The following is a 21,633-nucleotide window of genomic DNA, read 5'->3' on the forward strand; positions in this document are numbered from 1 at the left end:
AGGAAACTAAGCTCCCATCCATCGCGAAATGAAAACCACAGCGATAATTAAAAGTGCAACAGTTTGCTACAATTTCCAGCTACTACATTACATAGTCACTGCACCGATTTACACATTTGTCGTAGCGTTGTACCAATTTTCCAATGGCCTCGTCATAGAACATATCCACCTTTACTTTCTGCCACTGCTCTTCGCTGGTCTGCAGTTCTTTGTATGTGGAAAAATGTTGTCTTGATAGCCAGCGGTTCATGCGAGCAGAGATGAACATCAAAGGGAGCCAAGTTTCGGCCACATGGTGTATAATAAAACACTTTCCATCGAAAACGCTGAAGGGGCATTCTCAATGTCCCTGTAATGTGCATCTGAAAACTGTCATGAAGAAGGAAATGCATAACAGGTACGTTATGTGGGGTTGCATGAAATCAGGTGCAACGTCGCAGCTTCCAACCATTCTTGGCGTGAGACATTATTATAATAGGCATGTTTACGCGATCACTGTATGCTCAGAACTGAGAAGCGCGACGTGACGCGATCTGCAGGCATACCAGAGACACTGCCTCAACACATCTGTGCAAAGCTTTAGAGGATTTTCACTGTCGGTTCCTTTTTGGCGACCTATTGGGCTTTAGTCTCCGAACAGCCTTCGTATATACGTTTTCACATTCATAAGTATACCGATGTAAGCCTTTCGAAATTACACACTGAAGCAAATGAATTTCAGATCTCCGCATCCATAGGGTAATATCTACATTTGTATCTATAAGCCTCCAGACGGTTTGTGGCGAAGGATACCTGATGTGGGAGTAATTTACTGTACTGATCTCTATGCACGCTAGAATTTCAGTAGCTCTGTCCTCTGATACGTTAAGCGAGGTAGTTGTTCCAAGAAGAAAAATATTTCTTGGCCCATATCTCATTGCAAGCTGTTGTATTGCCTCCCTTTTGTAGAGCACTTCTCAAACACTATTGTGCTGACCAAACAAACGTGATCAGTCTTAACTGGATCTTCCCTCTCTCTTCGCTATTCCTAGTTTGTAAGAGTTTCATACATATGAACCATGCTCAAGAATCGGTTGAACTAGGGTCTTGCAAGAAACCTCTGTTGGTGAATTATACTTCCTGTGGAATGGTCCAATAAATGTATCTGAAATCCGTTTTTATTACGGTTATAATTCACTGGATCCATTTGATGAGATGATTGCATAACTGAAATTAGATTTTGTGTATCAAAGTATTACTAGAGTTAGTAATAAAAACTTATTTTAAGTAAAACTAGTCATCAAAATCGAGGTATTTCGGTCTCGTGATTTGAGAGATACATCTTGATTTTTTAGAAGTCTTTTCTTTATTTATGTGTCAAAATGGCTATGAACAGTGTCCTTATACATGGTTTTGCAGGATCAGTTGACGGAACTTCTTATGCCGCTCTGAGTGAAAGGTGGGTTTCACTTCCAATACATGTTAGTAAAGCTGAGTATAATTTTAAAAGAGAAACCAAATACGAAAACTTGAACCACACATCTACAGCTAATAACGCAAATACAAATAAAAGTATCGACATACAGTGGGACAGATAATATTATGCAGTTTTATGCAGCGGCCGAAAGCGTTTGTCATGGTACCTCAAGATCAGTTTTTATCGAGTAGCATTTTAGGTTATAGTTTACAAAACGGTTTTTATCGGAAGTAATGGCAAGGAGAAGATAAAGTGCCCACAACCATTCTCCAAATTTACGAAATCAGTGGCTAGTTCAATTCAACTGTCTCACAATTCATACTCATAGATATCTGAGAGTTGTAATTGATTCCAGTGATAGATGTCCTAGAGGATCTTTCTACCTATTTTAGGCGCATTGCCTTATATCCTTTGATGTTGAGAACAAGTGCAGTACATCCTCATACATTCCTGCACTCTGTGACAATTTTATAAAGATGTGATTTCATTGTATATTACTGCATCGCCTGCAAATAGTCTCTGTGAGCTGAAATCAGTCCCTTCTGGGCCCTTTGTATACACAGGATGTAATGGGTATAAGTGCAGAAATTGTTATTGGTGAGTGAGAACAGTGTACTAAACAACATTACATCAGTATTTAATTCGTTTCAGACTAATAACTATAGCTATAAGGAGTAGCATGTTTTTAGGTTTATTAGTACCTCCAAATACATGTGGCAAGAGCAAGCTATTAAGGCTTATTTTCCCGCGGGCAGCAGGGTTAGCTGTTGAAGTGTGGACTGGCGGATGCAAAACGGTTCGCCTAGACTGACAGGTGTAGCCCACTTAGCTGTGCAATTAGCAACGTGCATAAAACATCAACTAGTAAATTATGTGACGTGTTTTTGAGAAGACTGTTCGCTGCAGAGAAAAAAAAAAACAGCATACTGATGTTCGTATATGTTAAGGTACCACACATAAAAATATCTGCACTTATATCACTACATCCCACATATTGTAGTAACCCTAGAATACTTCACTGAGGTAGCCTGGAGGCTGCTTTCGCTTCAGAAGACTTCTGATCTTTAAGAATGACGTATTGGATTCTTTTGCTACGAAACATTCTACTTACCTGTTCGGATAATCCGTAAGCACATGTGTTGGGTGACTTGCGGAACTACATTAGCGACTTTCCAGAAATCCAGAAATCGTGAAAAAATGTGTCAACCTTGGCCCCATACCTACAACCTTCTTCTAAATACGGCACTGTGAATGAAAAGCGTGAGCTGAGTTTCTTAAGATGGATAATTCTAAATGCATATTCGTTCCCACAGAAGAGTGTGAAAGCGTACAGTAGCGTGTCATACACCAACCAATGTTAATGCACGTAGAATCTGGTTTGCAAAAATTATTTATTTACTTTGTGTATGTTTTAAAAAATCATCATTTATGTGGGTCACTAGTGGTCACAGGTGTAGAATGCGTCACCAGAATTGCGGACAACTCTCTTCAGATTAAACACAAGATTGATATTGCCGGTACAAACGAAAAGGTTACAAATAGCGACATGACTTCATACTCAACATAGGAAAATTAATGCAGCCAAAGGATCATTGTATCAACTAAAAATATAACAAACGGCTAAGGAAATATAAGTTTTCCATTGAACCGCACATACTGAAAAATTTAATGGTATTTTCAACACTGGCTATGTTTTTCTTTTTGAATCTTATCATCCCAGTCTGCTGAAAAGTGTATTCATAACTAATGTGGGTCAGTAAAGTGAGATGTAGACAGTACTTTCATTCTGTAAGTGTGCCATGCTCGCTGACATATTTCAAAAATTTCTGTCATTTATAATTTTAGTTACTTACCAGTCTAGATACTAAGGAATGACTCGGATCATAGCGCCTGCCAGTCATTCTCCTCCGCATTTGACGCAGAAGGTGTGCTGTTTGCTGTATTTATTCTCTCATCTTTTCAGCTCCACTCGAAGTTGTGGCTCTAGGGCTAACATTTCGTGAATGGCAGTGGGGTGAAAATGAATAAATAAAAATGAAAAGCAGTAAAATACCATAATTATCTTCGAGGGAAATGCTTGAAGGTATCCTTCAGTTACGTGTTAGAACTTCGCTTGTAGCGACCTCCATATCACCGATATGTCAAACTCCACAACTGATTTGTTAAATAACACTTGATACACGAACACAAAGTCCTCATGCTCTACACTGTGTGGAATTTACAAGATTACGAAGGAAACATTTAAATAATTTGAGACATGGCACATTAAGAGTGGCGAACACTATGAAGACGAGTAGTTACAAAATACACTATCTCATCAAAAGTATCCACAAACCTATTAGGAGACATTAATATGGGGTGCATCCACCACTCACCTTTATGAAAGTTTGAACTCTGCTTTCAAAGAGGTGGCTGAATGTCTCTGGATGAAGGCCAGCCTAGTCTTCCTCAAAAGCCGAAACCAGAGAAGTTAGTAATGTCAGACACTGGAGTCTGGATCTAAATCTACGTTCTAACCCATCCCAAAGATGTTCCGTCGGGATCCTGGGCAGGCGTATTATTGTCCACAGACCACTCGCTCACAGAGGGTACTTTATGGTAGAGTGAACTGTCAAGCTAATACAATCATTCTCTTCGAACTGTTCCTCTGCTATATACGGTGCACAATGTTGTAAAATATGTTCATATCCTTAGGCATTTAGCGCTTTCTTAAAAGCAGTAAGGGAACCATATTCTAAGCATCAAAAATACTCCCATACCAGAACACCGCCATCTCTGTATTTCACTGTTGCCACTACAGATGATGGCAGGTAACGTTCTCAAGGTATTCCCCAAAGCCAAACTATGCCATCGGAGTGCCGTACGGTATAGCGCGATTCATCAGTCAAATCACTGCTTTCCATTCATCCACTGTCCAGCAGCGTCGCTGTTTACACCACATCAAGCCTCACTTAGCATCGACTACAGAAACGTATTGCTTATCAGAAGCTACTCGACTATTGTACCCCAATCTTTTTTAACTCCCTGCGCGCAGTCATTGTGCTGGGTAACTGGTAGCACTTTGCAACTCACGAATGATTCCTCCCACTGAATTAATCCGATTTCTTTACAATACCAGTCACAATGGTCGATGATGCCTGTTCATCAGTACATGAAGTCTACCTGGTCTTGGTGTAGGTGTGTTCGTTCCTTCGAGTTTCCACTTCACAATGGCGTCACCAATAGTCGACTTGAGCGACTTTAGAGTGTTGAAATGTCCTTGATGGATCTGTTACTGAAGTAAGACCCAGCAACTCACTTACTAGTTCACATTCGTAGTTACTGAGCTCTCCTGACCGATCCATTCTGTTACGGGTAGCATTCATCTTACGCTAGGTGAGGAGAACGCTATATCATAGTGACGCAACGCTACGTCATCATGACGTTAACAACCTAAATGGACTGCATGAGTACGTATATCGATCTTTGCAGTTCTACTGATAACATCAAAGTTAAATGTAAATACATGTGTACAAACGAAGTGACAGGAGTTTTGTGGCGCTTCATCCCAGTTGAATTAATTATTAAGCTGTAATCCCAACAATTTGGCCGCGTGACTGCTTCGGTCGCAGGTTCGAATCCTGCCTCGGGCAGTTAGGTTTAAGTAGTTCTAAGTTCTAGGGGACTGATGACCTCAGATGTTGAGTCCCATAGTGCTCAGAGCCATTTTTGAACCAACAGTTTGGGATGTTATTGTATGTTTCATGAACGTCATGAATGTCTGCACGAAGGAACCATAATGAAAGTAAAAAAAGAAGCTTGTAGTCACTTTTTTAAAATCCGATGAATCGTGCATAAACCGTGTGATAGAAACGTCAATATCTGATTGAAGGAATCATAACCATAACGAAAGTTAAAAAAGTGTGCAGTCATTTTTAATCCGATTAATTGTACATAAATTATGTGGAGAAATACGTAAAATAGAGACAAATTAAAGTATTTTGTATTTTTATAAAAGCCAATGAATTGTATATAATTAACGTGGGCAGAAACGTTAAACTGAGAAATTGAAGTGGTTTCGAAGATAATTCCGAATGTTGCTGGAAATGCACACGAACAAATAACAATGCAGATTCAAGACGCGCACAACAGTCGATATATGCAGAATGCAAACAACAGTCGATAGGACAACTCGCGAAACTCGTGATGAAGCGTGCCTACGTCATTATGACGTAGGGCTCTCACCTAGCGTGAGATGAATGCTACCCTTCTGTTACTGCTGTACTTCCCGCCTCCTTTTATAGACGCGGATCCGCCGTTAGCGACGTACATTGGTCAGTTCTGCATTACATAGGACTGTCTACATGGTTTTGATCAGGTAGTGTACTTAGTGATTAAAGAAGAGAATAGAAAGCTGTGTTTCGAGAGTGAATCGTTCACTTTTTAGCGGAGGGTGCTATGTTTTGAACCTTCCTAGTAGATTCAGACTGTGTCCTGGATCTGGAGTGGAAATCGGAGCCTTGTGTTTCGCGGGCAATCCTCTTATCGACTGAGCTGGCCAGGCCTGACTCACGACCCACCCTCACAGCTGTACTTGCGCCACAACCTCGCTCCTCCTTTCCACACTTCATCGAGGGTCCCTTGCATACCTTCCAGGATGCGGTTCTAGGCACTGCAGTCCGGAACCGCGGGACTGCTACGGTCGCAGGTTCGAATCCTGCCTCGGGCATGGATGTGTGTGGTCTCCTTAGGTTAGTTAGGTTTAAGTAATTCTAAGTTCTAGGGGACTGATGACCTAAGATGTTAAGTCCCATAGTGCTCAGAGCCATTTGAGCCATATCTTCCAGGACTATTACTCCAGTAATTAAGGATATTTCGAAGGAACGCCTCAGCCACAGCCTATTGTTTCCGGAGTGAATCTTTCACCATGCAACTGCTTTTAAACACTTTTTCTGATTAATACTGCGTGTGGGACAGGGATTCAAACCAGAACCCTTACCTTCTGTTTAGTTGTCCGGTTATTTGTCTGTTTAGTTATACGGTGCCTTGGACACATCTGTCATTTGATGAAGTTGCTGTATGTTGATGAGGAGAAATTGTTGGCCTTCTACGGCGAAATTAGAGCACTTACGCTCGGGAGATGCAGGCCGAAGAAAGTTGAATTGTTCTAAATGTGCCTGTCGACAACAAAATGTGAAACAGCAGTCAGAACTATCTAATCGGCATGGAAATGACGGACTGTAGAGCATCATATTCGATAGTGGTACAACCTTGGACAATTGGTACACAGCGCATTTTATGTTGCCGCTATTAAACAGTGTTTGCTGCACTCTTCTTTCTGGTTAACATCAACAGTGACGCGCCGTCATACAATGAATAGGCATTCTCATCGTGGCTGTTGTGATGACTGAGGAAATTTGTGACGCTGGAAACGTCAATGGAATTTACGTTATCGAACATCATACTTGATAAACGTCAGGATGCTGTCAAGAACGTCCGCTACATGATGGAAGTTATATAGCTCTAAAGTGCACCTTTCTTACAATATGTCTCTTCTACTTTGTTTTAACAGTGTAATGTTGAAGATAAAATCTTCTAGGTCTTTAGGCCAGGTCCTGTTCCTCTTCAGTCTAATCGCACGCAATTGACGTTTAGACCCTCTGCTGAGAGCTTCTTCAAGATCTTCTGCTGTCGCCGGTTACGCGAACATTGTCAAAGAGCAGACCTGAAGATTCAGTAATCAGTACAGTTGAACAGTGGACTCGGACACTTGTAATGTGGAATACCTTGCCCTAGGGGCACATTTCAAGATGATTCTATTTAATCCCTCGATTAGAGGTTGAAGAAGTTTTAGGAATGTAATAGTTCTACATTTACTGGTATGTATATATTGTTGTATTTTATAAGTTGGTTTATTTCTGATGGATCGTTGACAGTGTTGTGTTTTAGAATTGTTTCAGAAAATATAAATGACGTAATTCGTGTAAAGTTGTGAATTTCTTAAGCCTATGATATTTTTAAATACTCCAGTATAACTTCGAACTGAAATGAAATTAAACTTTTTATGTCTCGCCCAACGAGATGATGGCGTCCACGAAAAACGCTCGGGGTGAGAGCGGAGTACCACACTTGCACATGACTGACTTTAGCGTCCGTGTACCCGAACCAGGAAAGCTGCGACTCCAGAAACACTGACCAATGCATTCGACACGCACACCACTTACGGTGGAGTCGCAGATCATTCCGACTGTAGAGCATAAATCACTCCTCGTCTGACATACATGTGCCAAGTGGGGATACAAAAATATGAATACATGAAACCAGTAGCAGAGAAGGCGAATGGAACACTTAATTTTGTTGGAATAGTTCTGGAAAATTATAGTGCAGCTATTAAAGAAACGCATAAAAGACACAGTCAGCATTGATGGACTGATCTAAATCGTCGCCCTACAGTTCAGGCTGGACATCAGAATGTCTGGATTTGAATTGGTGCCAATAGTATGGCTGGTTCGTATGTTCTCCCAGCAAGTCCTACAGGTTCTGTATGCAGAGACTGTATTCGAAAGACCCGATGTCTGTCATTTGGATTTTTATCCCTGAGGGCACGTCAAACGATTGGTATCTGCAGCAGACAAACGAGATGCAGAAACTTTTCATCAATGTGTCATGGAAGCATGTGCAACCATTCGACACCTTCAGGGAGTACTTGAAAGGATGTAACAGTCCATGTTTGGACGAGTGTGTGCAGATATGGGATCAAGAGGAGGATATTTTGAACATTTGTTATGAGTTTCTGAATTGATGATATGTCGGAAAGGAGAGACGCCACACATTAATGATTCCCTAGCTGTATACAGGGTGAGTCACCTAACATTACCGCTGGATATATTTCGTAAACCACGTCAAATACTGACGAATCGATTCCACAGACCGAACGTGAGGAGAGGGGCTAGTGTAATTGGTTAATACAAACCACAAAAAAATGCACGGAAGTATGTTTTTTAACACAAACCTACGTTTTTTTAAATGGAACCCCGTTAGTTTTGTTAGCGCATCTGAACATATAAACAAATACGTAATCAGTGCTGTTTGTTGCATTGTAAAATGTTAATTACATCCGAAGATATTGTAACCTAAAGTTTACGCTTGAGTATCACTCCTTCGCTGTTCGATCGTGTGTATCGGAGAGCACCGAATTACGTAGGGATCCAAAGGGAACGGTGATGGACCTTAGGTACAGAAGAGACTGGAACAGCACATTACGTCTACATGCTAACACCTTTTTATTGGTCTTTTTCACTGACGCACGTGTACATTACGATGAGGGGTGAGGTACACGTACACACGTGGTTTCCGTTTTCAGTTACGGAGTGGAATAGGGTGTGTCCCGACATGTCAGGCCAACAGATGTTCAATGTGGTGGCCATCATTTGCTGCACACAATTGCAATCTCTGGCGTAATGAATGTCGTACACGCCGCAGTACATCTGGTGTAATGTCGCCGCAGGCTGCCACAATACGTTGTTTCATATCCTCTGGGGTTGTAGGCACATCACGGTTCACATTCTCCTTTAACGTACCCCACAGAAAGAAGTCCAGAGGTGTAAGATCAGGAGAACGGGCTGGCCAATTTATGCGTCCTCCACGTCCTATGAAACGCCCGTCGAACATCCTTTCAAGGGTCAGCCTAGTGTTAATTGCGGAATGTGCAGGTGCACCATCATGCTGATACCACATACGTCGACGCGTTTCCAGTGGGACATTTTAGAGCAACGTTGGCAGATCATTCAGTAGAAACGCGATGTATGTTGCAGCTGTTTGGGCCCCTGCAATGAAGTGAGGACCAATGAGGTGGTCGCCAATGATTCCGCACCATACATTTACAGTCCACGGTCGCTGTCGCTCTACCTGTCTGAGCCAGCGAGGATTGTCCACGGACAATGCATATTCCGTAGATTCACTGCCCCGTGGTTTGTGAAACCAGCTACATCGGTAAACAGGTAGAACTGCAACGCATTCTCTGTTAATGCCCATTGACAGAATTGCACTCGATGATTAAAGTCATCACCATGTAATTGCTGATGTAGCGACACATGAAACGGGTGAAAGCAGTGACGATGCAGAATGCGCATGACACTACTTTGACTCAGTCCACCGGCTCTCGCAATGTCCCGTGTACTCATGTGTGGGTTCATGGCAACAGCAGCTAACACCCCAACTGCACCCGCTTCTCCCGTGACGGGCCTGTTACGGACACGTTTGCGTGCTACGACCATACCTGTTGCATACAGTTGGCGGTAGATGTTTTGCAATGTGCGGCACGTTGGATGCTCTCTGTCCAGGTATCGTTCTGCATACACCCTGCAGGCTTTAGCTGCATTTCGTCGACACTCGCCATAAATGAGTATCATCTCCACCTTTTCAGAGTTCAAACACGCCATGGTCACAGTTCCTACAACACTACACTATCACAGACGTCTGGTAACACGGTGTACTACAGTTGGTCTGCGTGCGGAGACGAATGCAGAATAACAATAGCAGCAAGCGCTACATGCGGACACTGCGACAGCTAGACCAAACCACAACAGTGCACTACAGCCACACTCGTAAACACGGTCGTCATCGTAAACATGTCCCTGCAGGTGCTGCTCGCCGACCGTGGCCCGTGTTTGTTAAAACACGCAACTGAACGTCGGAGGTTTCAAGCGTCAACTTTAGGTTACAATATCTCCGGATGTAATTAACATTTTACAATGCAACAAACGGCACTGATTACGTATTTGTTTATATATTCAGATGTGCTAACAAAACTAACGTGGTTCCATTTAAAAAAACGTAGGTTTGTGTTAAAAAACATACTTCCGTGCATTTTTGTATGGTTTGTATTAAACAATTACACAGCCCCTCTCCTCACGTTCGGTCTGTGGAATCGGTTCGTCAATATTTGATGTGGTTTACGAAATATATCCGGCGGTAACGTTAGGTGACTCACCCTGTATATACGTGTTAAAAGAGAAATATCGACGTCACCCACATGAGGGTTGATACTTGGTACTTATTGGAATTAAGGAAAACGTGGAAGGGAGGACCCACCAATATAAGTTTCTTTTCACACAACCTGTTTATTTAACAATATGAAACGATAAAATTTTCTTTAACAAATGAACAAATTTGCAAAATTCTTTTGACCTTAAACCTTAAGTTGAATAAGCTTTTACAAAAGAAATCTGAAGTGCTGTATTGCAAAACAGCAAACAAAATGGCAATGATTACAAGATGGCCGGACCTGCAGCCCGCCCATTATCGGGTGAAACAATGGTGTTTACTACCTCGCTGGACACAGCGTATCTTATTAAATGCCCTTCTTCAACACATGAAAACTACATAACCACCATTGATGACAAGAGTGATTCAATTACTCAAAACAGATGTAACTTTTAATTTGAAAGCTGTATGTCGAAAGGTTCGGTGTTAAGATGCGCACCTGTGCTTAAAGGTTAAACAGATTAGGAAACAATATGACAATGTTAAGGCTTACTTCGAACCAACCAACCTCTTAATTTCAGTCGGCAACCAAGGTGCGACTGGGTCCCAACCCGTCCCTTCTGACAATTTTATTTTGACTAAAGCTCTGGTGACAGTTGGCTGTTAATATTTTCAAAGTAAAACTGACAGTCAGTTATTAAGACCGCTCTGAAGGATCGTCTTAAAACATTACTTGTGAACACTTATTACAAGAGAACTCACTCGCGAAACCACAAGATCCAGCTAAATAGACCAATAATGACCCGTTCTTTCAAACATAGCAATGAGCAGCTTATTACAACAGGCTGTTCAGATTATAATTGATGGCTGAGAAATGCATTTACAATCAAAGAATTGAACTGGTTAACATCTAAATCTAACCACAAGGTCCCTCTTTTATTTAACAGCTACCTTTGCCTTAGTACAAATTGTTCTGGCTTACGACCAGGAGCTGATTCATTAGAACCTTTATAATCGGGCATTGAAATAATTCAGTGGCAATGGGTGAAAGTTTTTTGCGAACCCAGATTTCCCACTTCATGCGACACGTCACCTTAATACTTTGGCTATCCGAGCATGCTTCACGGCCAGCCCAGTGTTGATGCACCCTAGGTTCAGCCTCTTCTGGGTATCACTGCTGTGAGCAGTGAGCATTGAAGATGGTGGACACGGGGGGCGCAACAGAGGCAGTGTGCGACAGGTAGAGAATTTGGGCCAGACTTGAAGCGTGCTCGGGTAGTCAAAGCCAGACTGCTTACATGAGCAGGAAATTCAGATTCGAGTCCTGGTCAAGCACAAATGGTCAGTTGTTGACAATGAATTATTTCACTATACTCACGAAACGACCGTCGGTGTTTCTATTTCACCAATTTCTATCATCTGCCCCAGTTCCAGATGATATAAGTTGGGTTGTCTCTCTTCAGGTGCATGCAGTATTTTCCATTGTTTTATTCTGCAGACACTGCATTAAATTTTTTCTCGTTTCGGTCTAATGAGCCTGTCCTCAAAGTTTGTAAAAACATTTTTGAATCACCCAATGTAGTGAGGTCTACTGCTCAGGCTTCGTGACACGAGGAGCACTGTACCACTGTTGAGGGCCGTGCATGATGGTCGTCTGTCCCGGCAGGTGAGCGACATCGACTTGAAGCTGTCTGGCCTGAAGTCACAACTGGATTCTAACCTGCTGCCCGCCGACGACATCAACGCTGAGGCCAGCGAGAAGAAGCCCATCAGCATGAGCCTGGGCGACGTCGCCAAGGTGGTCACCGCCGAGGTGGTGACGCGCGTCTCTCGCGAACTGGAGGGCCTCCGCGCCGCCACCAACACCGTCGACCGCAAGCTGCAGTTCCACATCAACCTCGTCTCTGAGAACCTCGGCAAGGTGGGCCCGCTCTGCACCCAGCCCTGCACCACAAAAGCATGCACACCACACACCAGTCTCATGGCACGCTTAGATGCAACCATTTCACATCACTGCATGCTTACTGAACGCACTCTCCTTACCATCAACTCTTGTAATATGGGATGTCTAGAATTACGCAGCATTTTCTTAGAAAACGTAGATTTGCTTTTAGTTTTATTTGTCTGATATGTAGCTGAAGTCAGTACAAATCATACTCAGTAGCTCCTGAAAACGCCAGTTGTTCTTCGTGTCGAACTAAATATCGTTACCAGACTGTTATGAAATGGCTAAAGATGACATAATTACACACTAAATAGTTTCTTTGTAATGAGAAGTAAACCTATATTGTTCGATGGCACTGGGCATCATGTGAATCATCCAATGATCCGCTGATTTCACGTACATATTAGCAGGAAACGAAATCGAAAACTTAATGACACCAAAGAAAATACGGTTGGCGGTTTTCAAGAGCGACAGTCTTTTTCTCCGGTTGTTAAACTTGCTCTGGGAATGGTAAAGACACTGGAGAGGCAGTTATGACGTCGCGCTTGATAATGGAAGCAAGACTGAAGAAAAATGAAGACAAATTCATGGGATATGTCGACCCATAAAAAGTGTTCAACAACGTAAAATGCTGAGAGACGTCAGAAATTTCGAGAAAAATAGGAGTGAGCTACAGGGGAAGACAAGAACAAAGAGGGAACAATAAAAAATAAAAGAACAAGAACGAAGTGCTCAGTTTAAAAATGGGTGAAAACATGGATCTAGTCTTTCGCCCTACTATTCATTCTATACGTCGAAGAAACAATGATGGAAACAAAAGAAAAGTTCAAGAGTGGAATTAAAATTCAAGGTGAAAGAATATCAATAATAAGATTCGTTGATGACATTACTATCCTCAGTAAAAGTGAAGACTTACAGGGTTTGTTGAAAAGATTGATCTAATGAGTACAGAATATGGATTGAGAGTAAATCGGAAAAAGTAATGTGAAGGAGCAGAAATGAGAATAGCGAGAAATCAACATTGGTGATCACGAAGTAAAGGAATTCTGCCACCTCGGAAGAAAAATAATCCATGACGGCCGAAGCAAGCAGGTCATAAAAAGCAGACCAAGACAGGTAACTAGAGCATTCCTGACCAAGAGAGCCGGCCGAAGTGGCCGTGCGGTTAAAGGCGCTGCAGTCTGGAACCGCAAGACCGCTACGGTCGCAGGTTCGAATCCTGCCTCGGGCATGGATGTTTGTGATGTCCTTAGGTTAGTTAGGTTTAACTAGTTCTAAGTTCTAGGGGACTAATGACCTCAGCAGTTGAGTCCCATAGTGCTCAGAGCCATTTTTTTGACCAAGAGAAGTTTACTTGTATCAAACATAGTCCTTAATATGAGGAAGAAACTGCTGAGGATTTGCGTTTGGACCACAGCATTGTAGTGAACCACGGACAGCGGGAAAATCGGGACAGCAGAGAATCGAAGCATTTGAGATGTGGTGCTACAGAAAAAGTTGAAAATTAGGTGTACTGATAGGATAAGGAATTTATGAAAAACACTCAGAAGAAGAAGGGACATGATAGGACGTGTTAATACATCAGGGAATGACTTCCATGATACTAGAGGGAACTGTAGAGGCAAAAACAGGAAGACAGAGATTGGAAAACATCCAACAAGTAATTGAGGACGTAGGGTGCAAATGCTAATTTGAGAAGAGGATGTTAGCACAGGAGAGGAATTCGTGGTAGGCAACATCAAGCCAGTCAGAAGACTGATGACTCAACAACAACAACAACAAAAAAAGGAAAAACCACGTCACCATCCTTGCAACGTCCTCAGTCAGTCATCGCATAGGTCTCTTTATGTCATCATCTGTGGAAAGTATATTCATTGTTTTCTAATACTATGACTGCTCATAGAATGGTTATTTTTTGATATTTACTTTGGTATGAAATCCTCACCTGTTTTTCAGACTTATTTTCCATACGTTGTCCCGTAACTTTCTAAACGACAATCTAGGAGTCCAGGAGTAATCCTTTAAGCTGTAAACACGAACAAATTTATGAAAAAGAGATAAATCTAGTTCAATGTTACTGGACATTCTTTTGTATTACACTAAACATTTTCTCATTAGTTTCATCTGAATGTAAAGCAAAATTGTTTCGAAGTAGTGAGCTTTACTATTACTTAATATTAGAGTTTTCAAGATTTATGTTTTTCTCACCTTGTCCTTCATCTTGATATCGCATTTCAAAGCCACTCTTGTTAATGTTTGTTTAGCTTTCTAAACAGCAACATTCATGGTATAAAGGATTGTCGTTGATGAAGTCAAGATACATTGACGAATACTCTGTCAAAAAGCCAACCCACTGCACGTCCGAGGTCTGCTCAATGATTATTTTTATTTTATGTTTTTTCTTCAAAATCATTGCAGATTTCAGTGTTTACATTGTTTAAAGTTGCAGCAGTCTTTAATTATTTTCAGCCGCAAAGTTCTGAGATACGATGGAGGTAATGATTTTTCAGGACTTGAAGTGTTTGCAGTCCTATCCCAACTCGTAACAGAATCTTAGCACCATTGCCGTAGTTTCTAAATCTGTGTTCAATAGTTAATCTTTTCTTATATATTTCCCTTCGCTTATAGATATAACTTAGTTGTAATTCCACGCGTTGGTACACCTTTGGATCGCTATACAGGAACGATTCTGCAAGCGACGGATCCGACAAGTTCTTCGTATGTTTCGGGAGGTATGTAGCATTAAGTGTTTGCACACAGATCACGCAGTTCTCGTAAATTATGGTCCGGCGGTTTTTGGGTGCAACTGTTTTACACCTGGAGCTATGGTCTGGCATGCGAATTCGTTTGATAGCAGGAGCACTCTCGTATTTGTCCCACGCACCGTGACTGCGATTCGCACCCAGTAGCTGAAGCCGGCACGGTAACTCAGCGTGTTCGGTCAGAGGGTTAGCTGCCCTCTGTAATGAAAGAACTGAGTTAATGGAGCAACGACGAACTGAAACGGGTGTCTTCCGACGTCTGCCCCGAGCAGATAGAACGAAAAAAAAAACAAAAAAAAAAAGTGGTCTGCGCGACAGAATGTCAATCCTAAGGGCCCGGGTTCGATTCCCGCTTGAGTCGGAGATTTTCTCCGCTCAGGGACTTAGTGTTGTGTTGTCCTAATCATTATCATTTCATCCCCATCGACGCGCAAATAGCCGAAGGGTCGTCAAATCGAAAGATTTGCACCTGGCGAATGGTCTACCCGACGGGAGGCCCCAGTCACACGACATATATACACCGAGACTGCAAATTTGTACGTCAGTCAGGTGAGTCGATCTGTTGTGCTTCCACGAATGAACAGCTTTCCAGAGGGTGTTTTCCAACAGGATAACGGTCGCCCACATACTGTTGTTGTAACCCAATATGCTTCATAGACTGTCGGCATGTTGCCTTGGCATGTTCGGTCACCAGATCTGTTTACAATCGAACGCATATGGGACATCGTCGGACGACAACACCTGCGTCATCCACAAACAACACCGACAGTCCCTGTATTGACCTACGAAGTGTAACAGGCGTGGAACTCCATACCACAAAATGACAACACAGTACATGCACGTTTGCATGCTTGCATTCAACATTCTGACGGTTACTAATGTGTCAGCATTTCACATCTGCAATGGCTTGTCTCACGCTTACATTAACCTGTGATCTTGCTATGTTAATCACTTAATATGTCACCCAGACGAATGTATTCCCGAAATTTCATTGCTCGAATTAATAATTTTTTGGTGTTGCGATTTCTTTGCCTCGGTGTATACTATTTCTGATATGCTTTCATATTTGTGAGAGGTGTGTGTGTGGTGTGCAGGTGCTGTCGCTGGCCTCCGAGCTGCACAGCGCCGTGCTGCAGCCGACCGCCGCGCCGGGCTCCTGCAACGCCACCACGGGAGGCGGCGGCGGCGGCAACCTGGAGCGGCTGGTGCGGCCGCTGGTGGGCGTGGCGCACAAGGTGGACGACGTGTGGGACGCCGTGTCGGCGTCGCGCGGCTCGCTGGAGACGCTGCTCTCGCGCACGGACGACGCGCTGGGCGCCGCGCAGAGGCAGCAGCGCACGCTAGCCGACGCGCACGCGGACCTCCGCTCCAAGGCCAACCGCATCATCGCCGGCCTCGATCAGGTACGGCCGTCCAACTCGCCCAACATTCCCTCGCGTGATCCATTTCCCGCACTCCCACTCAGGACTTCAACTAAGAGGATTGTCCGTAAATTAAGGTCTCCAATGCTTTTTCACGCAGTAAACATCATTTTATTGTATAACCAATTACAGATTCATCTACATCTACGTCTACAAACATACTCCGCAATCCACCATACAGTGCGTGGCGGAGGGTACCTCGTACCGCAACTAGCATCTTCTCTCCCTGTTCCACTCCCAAACAGAACGAGGGAAAAATGACTGCCTATATGCCTATGTACGAGCCCTAATCTCTCTTATCTTATCTTTGTGGTCTTTCAGCGAAATATAAGTTGGTGGCAGTAAAATTGTACTGCAGACAGCCTCAAATGCTGGTTCTCTAAATTTCCTCAGTAGCGATTCACGAAAAGAACGCCTCCTTTCCTCTAGAGACTCCCACCCGAGTTCCTAAAGCATTTCCGTAACACTCGCGTGATTATCAAACCCACCAGTAGCAAATCTAGCAGCCCGTCTCTGAATTGCTTCTATGTCCTCCCTCAATCCAACCTGATAGGGATCCCAAACGCTCGAGCAGTACTCAATAATAGGTAGTATTCCCAAAATTCTACCAATGAACCGAAGACGACTATCCGCCTTCCCCACAACTGCCATTACATGCTTGTCCCACTTCATATCGCTCTGCAGTGTTACGCCCAAATATTTGATCGACGTGACTGTGTAAAGCGCTACACTACTAATGGAGTATTCAAACATTACGGGATTCTTTTTCCTATTCATCTGCATTAATTTACATTTATCTATATTTAGAGTTAGCTGCCATTCTTTACACCAGTCACAAATCCTGTCCAAGTCATCTTGTATCCTTCTACAGTCTCTCAATGACGACACCTTCCCGTACAGCACAGCATCATCAGCAAACTGCCGCACATTGCTATCCATCCTATCCAAAAGATCATTTATGTAGATAGAAAACAACAGCGGACCTACCACACTTCCCTGGGCCACTCCAGATGATACCCTCACCTCCGACGAACACTCACCATCGAGGACAACGTGCTGGGTTCTATTACTGAAAGCTTCGACTCTTAGCTATTTTTCAACGTAGTCCCCGTCATGATCGATGCATTTTTGGAGACGATCCGGAAACATTTTCATATCATTCGTACCATTCTCCCTCAGTCTCGCGCAGGAAGGAACAGATAGCTGCCTTCAGCTCTTTGTCGCTTGAGAATTTGATTCCCCCAAGTACTTTTTCAAGTTAGGGAACAGACAGTAGTCATTGGTAACCAAATCAGGGCGATATAGGGGATGATCCATGATTTCGCACCCGAATTTGGCGATGAGATCTGTTGTGAGTCTGGCGTCGTGAGGGTGAGCGTTGTCATGCTACAGACTAACTCCCTTTGTCAGCCAACTCCTCCTGTTGTTCTCTATAAATGGTTCAAATGGCTCTGAGCACTATGGCACTTAACATCTGAGGTCATCAGTCCCCTAGAACTTAGAACTACTTAAACTAACCTAAGAACGTCACACACATCCATGCTCGTGGCAGGATTCGAACCTGCGACCGCAGTGGTTGCGAGGTCCTAGACTGAAGCTCCTAGAACCAATGGGCCACACCAGCCGGCTGTTCTGTATAGCCGGTGTAGCTTTGTTAGTGTCTCGCAGTACCTTGCCGCGTTGATTGTTGTACTTCTTCCACGTAGTCGATCAGCAGAACGCCTTTCCTATCCCAGAATACCGAAGGCATCACCTCCCACGCTGACGGCGTTTGCTTTAAGCTCTTGACATTTGTAGTCTCTGGCGTGAAGTAGTGGACCCAGTCTCGTCCCCGGTAACAAATGAATCCAGAAATTCCTCACCCTTTTCCCGATAATAGAGCAGAAACTTGCGGGCACTTTGGATGTGCTTCTTTTTGTGTTCATCAGTGAGTATCCGCGGCACACACATGGCCTACACCTAGTCATCCTTCAAAATGTCCATCGAAAGCTTGTCCACGGTAATCTTAGAGACGTCCCTTATCAGTTCGGCAATCTCTCTCACACGCCGATCCGCAAGCAAAACTTCTTCGAGTTTCGTCACTGTCTCGTACGAAACTGATGGACACCCGCGGCCGGCCTCGTCGTGCACGTTTGTACGGCCACCTGCGAACTATCTCCACCAATTACGCACATGTTTTACGCCCATACACTTGTCTCCATACATATCGGTCAACTGGCGACGGATTTCAATAGGGGTATACCTCTTAAGCCACAGAAATCTAATGACAGAACGCAATCCACACTTCGCGGGAGCGTCGATTTTCCCTTCCATCGCTACCGGGTGCTATGCCAAGAAAAAGCGCCGCAGAGACGTGGGGATTGACAAGAATAGTGGTGCAGGAAGTAAGGAACACGGCGCTGTTGTCAGATTTAAGCTCCGTTCCGAAGGGGGCTGGTTGGAGACCTTACTTTACGGACAACTCTCGTACGTTAATACCGCGTCACTTGTTAAAAATGTCAAACCGCACAAACGTACCCCTGAGAGGATATGTAGCAAAACTGGTGAGATGGGAGTATGATAGAAGTGCACTCCAAGAAGATCGTTTACAATGACTACGGTGTCAGCTCCAGGCAGCTGGCCCACCAGCATGGGATAAGCCAGACGAACGTATGGAACGTTCTACAAAACTACCGCTCTCCGTATCGCTTACAAAACTTGCAGACCTTATTACATACAGATTTCTCTTCACTGGCTCGTCACAAACGCCACAACTCTGCTGGTATTCCTGTCCCTCATCCTATTCACAGATGAGGCTACCTTTACGACAGGCGGTATCGCCAACCTTCACGAAGAATTCACGTCAGTGCCGGTTCAGCCTCAGTGTGTAGGTGGGGTTTATTGGCGACTGCGTCGTGCGACCAATCATGCTTTTATAACGCCCCATAGGCGACGCATATCTGCACTTTCTGCGGGTAACCCTGCCTTCCCTGTTGGAAGACGTGCCTTTAGTGGTATGAACAGTAATGTGACCACTACATGGTGGCGCTCCATGTCACTTCCCTCTTGAATGTGGAGGTAAAATACTCGCATAGGCAGGACAGTCCCACTTGCATGGTGAATTCTCACGTGTAATTTCTATCATTGGATCGACACTGTCAAAGAGATCTTTTATCTCACTTGAAAAACATTTCCTGCCATATGTCCATGTGATCTTTTTTTGCTCATTATCCTTTAATAAGTCGTCTCCTGTAGTTTGTCCCATGTAGTAAACCCCCCCCCCCCCCCTCCCCCATGAAACCTTCCAAATGGATGACAATTTTTTTGACAGGACGTGGCAGTTGTCCTATGTATTTATGTGGAATTAACAGTATTAGGACCCATATGTGCAACTGTGGATTGATAGGCACACCAGGGCAACTATTTTTAATATGACAGTATATTGAATTTACACAGGTAGTGGATAAAAGGTCAGATATGTATATAGCATAGTCTATAATGAAGAAAAATGATAGCTGCTTGATACTCTAATGAATAACTATCCGAAGTTAAGTTACATGATTATCGAAGTACAAGTATATTCGAGGAAGAAAGTGAAGTAAGTAGCAGTGAAAACAGGTCATTACGAAATACAGACAGGCAAATTCTAACGACTACGAAGATGGAGAAACATCACTAGGAGATAATGACAAGATGAATATCTGCCTTTCTAACAATACGAGAACTGAAGAGTCTACAGAAGATCAGTAACAAAAGATTAATGGGAGGCATTTTTTTTGTACTGATCGGCGGAGTTAGGGATAGGGGTGTGGGGGGCTTGGGGGGGGGGGGGGGGGGGGCGGTTGGAGAATAAACTTTCCTCTGCTGTGCTCTTACATGACATTTCACGGGAACGGCTCCTGATGAGTCCAGTCAGGATGAGGCGTTGGATGCTGGCACACCACCATTCTGAGGTTGCAGACAGTAGAGCCACCTAGGCAGTACCAGAAAATTTTCTCACAACACGATACTCACATGAAGCTCACAGAAAGAAAACAATTTGGTATCAAAAAGACTTCCAGTGCTCTCTGTAACTTAACACTGGACAGAGTAATTCATTATTAGTCTGATTGTTGTTGTAGTATAGTGTATAGCTATACTGTATGTACCTTGTTTTTCTTGAATGGTTATGTACAATTGTGAGTGCCGCAGCACCAGCTGCCCCAGCGATATCAAGTAGTAATTTATTTATAAAATGGTACATCTATGCAAAGTGGCGTAATCCTGCTATTTAGTTTTAAATACTTAGGTGGTGGGTTCTCAGGATAGATTATTCTAGCTGTAGCAGATTTTTTCAGCACCGAATATAGATGCATGAATGAATGCGTATAATATTCGTACAATTACGTTACATGTTATACAACCTGCATAGAAACCAGGTTTAGTTTCTTAGCAGCACTAAATAAATGAACGTGGTCTTCCAAAACTGCTACCAATAATTTCGGTGGATCGAAGGTACCAGGTCACAAGACAATTTAATTTAAAAAAAAATTCACAAACCTTTACTTCAATTTTTACTGCAGCAAACTTAACAAGCAATAACAAAGATAGTTAAATTTTTAATCATTTATTCATGTTGGTCCAACTTGAGCAATCCACCTCGAAAACATTAAGCATAGCAGGAAAGACTTTAATTTGAATTCTTGCACATGAATTCATCAACTATAAAACTTTCATCATATCAGTTCTTAAGGCAGTTCAGTCTTCGCCTCGGCTCATGGGCAAACTGTTTAAATGGTTAGATACGTTTCGATAATACAACGAGAATAGAGAAAAGTTTGTACAGTAAAATAATCACAAGACGCAACTTGTTAATGCAGTGAACACAGGGCACAAACAATACTGACACTAAATTAACCAGCTGCAAACGGAGTGATTACCCAAGCAGAAAAATTATTTCACTTTAATATCTCTCCTCTGAGACTGACCATAAGCCTTTAAACCAATATTTTAAAACATAAAAGTATAAGAACCATTAAAGTTCTGTAGCACAGACGTTGTGTGCATTTACAACAAGACTAGTAGAGCTTTTACTGATCAGCTAATGCACATTGTTTAGCGTACATA

General features: G+C 43.0%; 1 protein-coding gene across 1 annotated transcript in view; it reads left to right on the forward strand.

Annotated features, from left to right (window-relative positions):
- The window catches only part of LOC124795104, a 600,254-nt gene that overhangs the window by 465,314 nt on the left and 113,307 nt on the right, over positions 1 to 21,633 (forward strand). Inside the window, exons 3-4 of the mRNA XM_047258952.1 lie at positions 12,087 to 12,341; positions 16,222 to 16,530. Of these exons, the coding sequence (XP_047114908.1) occupies positions 12,087 to 12,341; positions 16,222 to 16,530 (564 nt within the window). The remainder of the gene's footprint in view (positions 1 to 12,086; positions 12,342 to 16,221; positions 16,531 to 21,633) is intronic.

Source organism: Schistocerca piceifrons, chromosome 4 (genome assembly GCF_021461385.2).
Source record: "Schistocerca piceifrons isolate TAMUIC-IGC-003096 chromosome 4, iqSchPice1.1, whole genome shotgun sequence".
Taxonomy (NCBI): Eukaryota; Metazoa; Arthropoda; class Insecta; order Orthoptera; family Acrididae; genus Schistocerca; species Schistocerca piceifrons.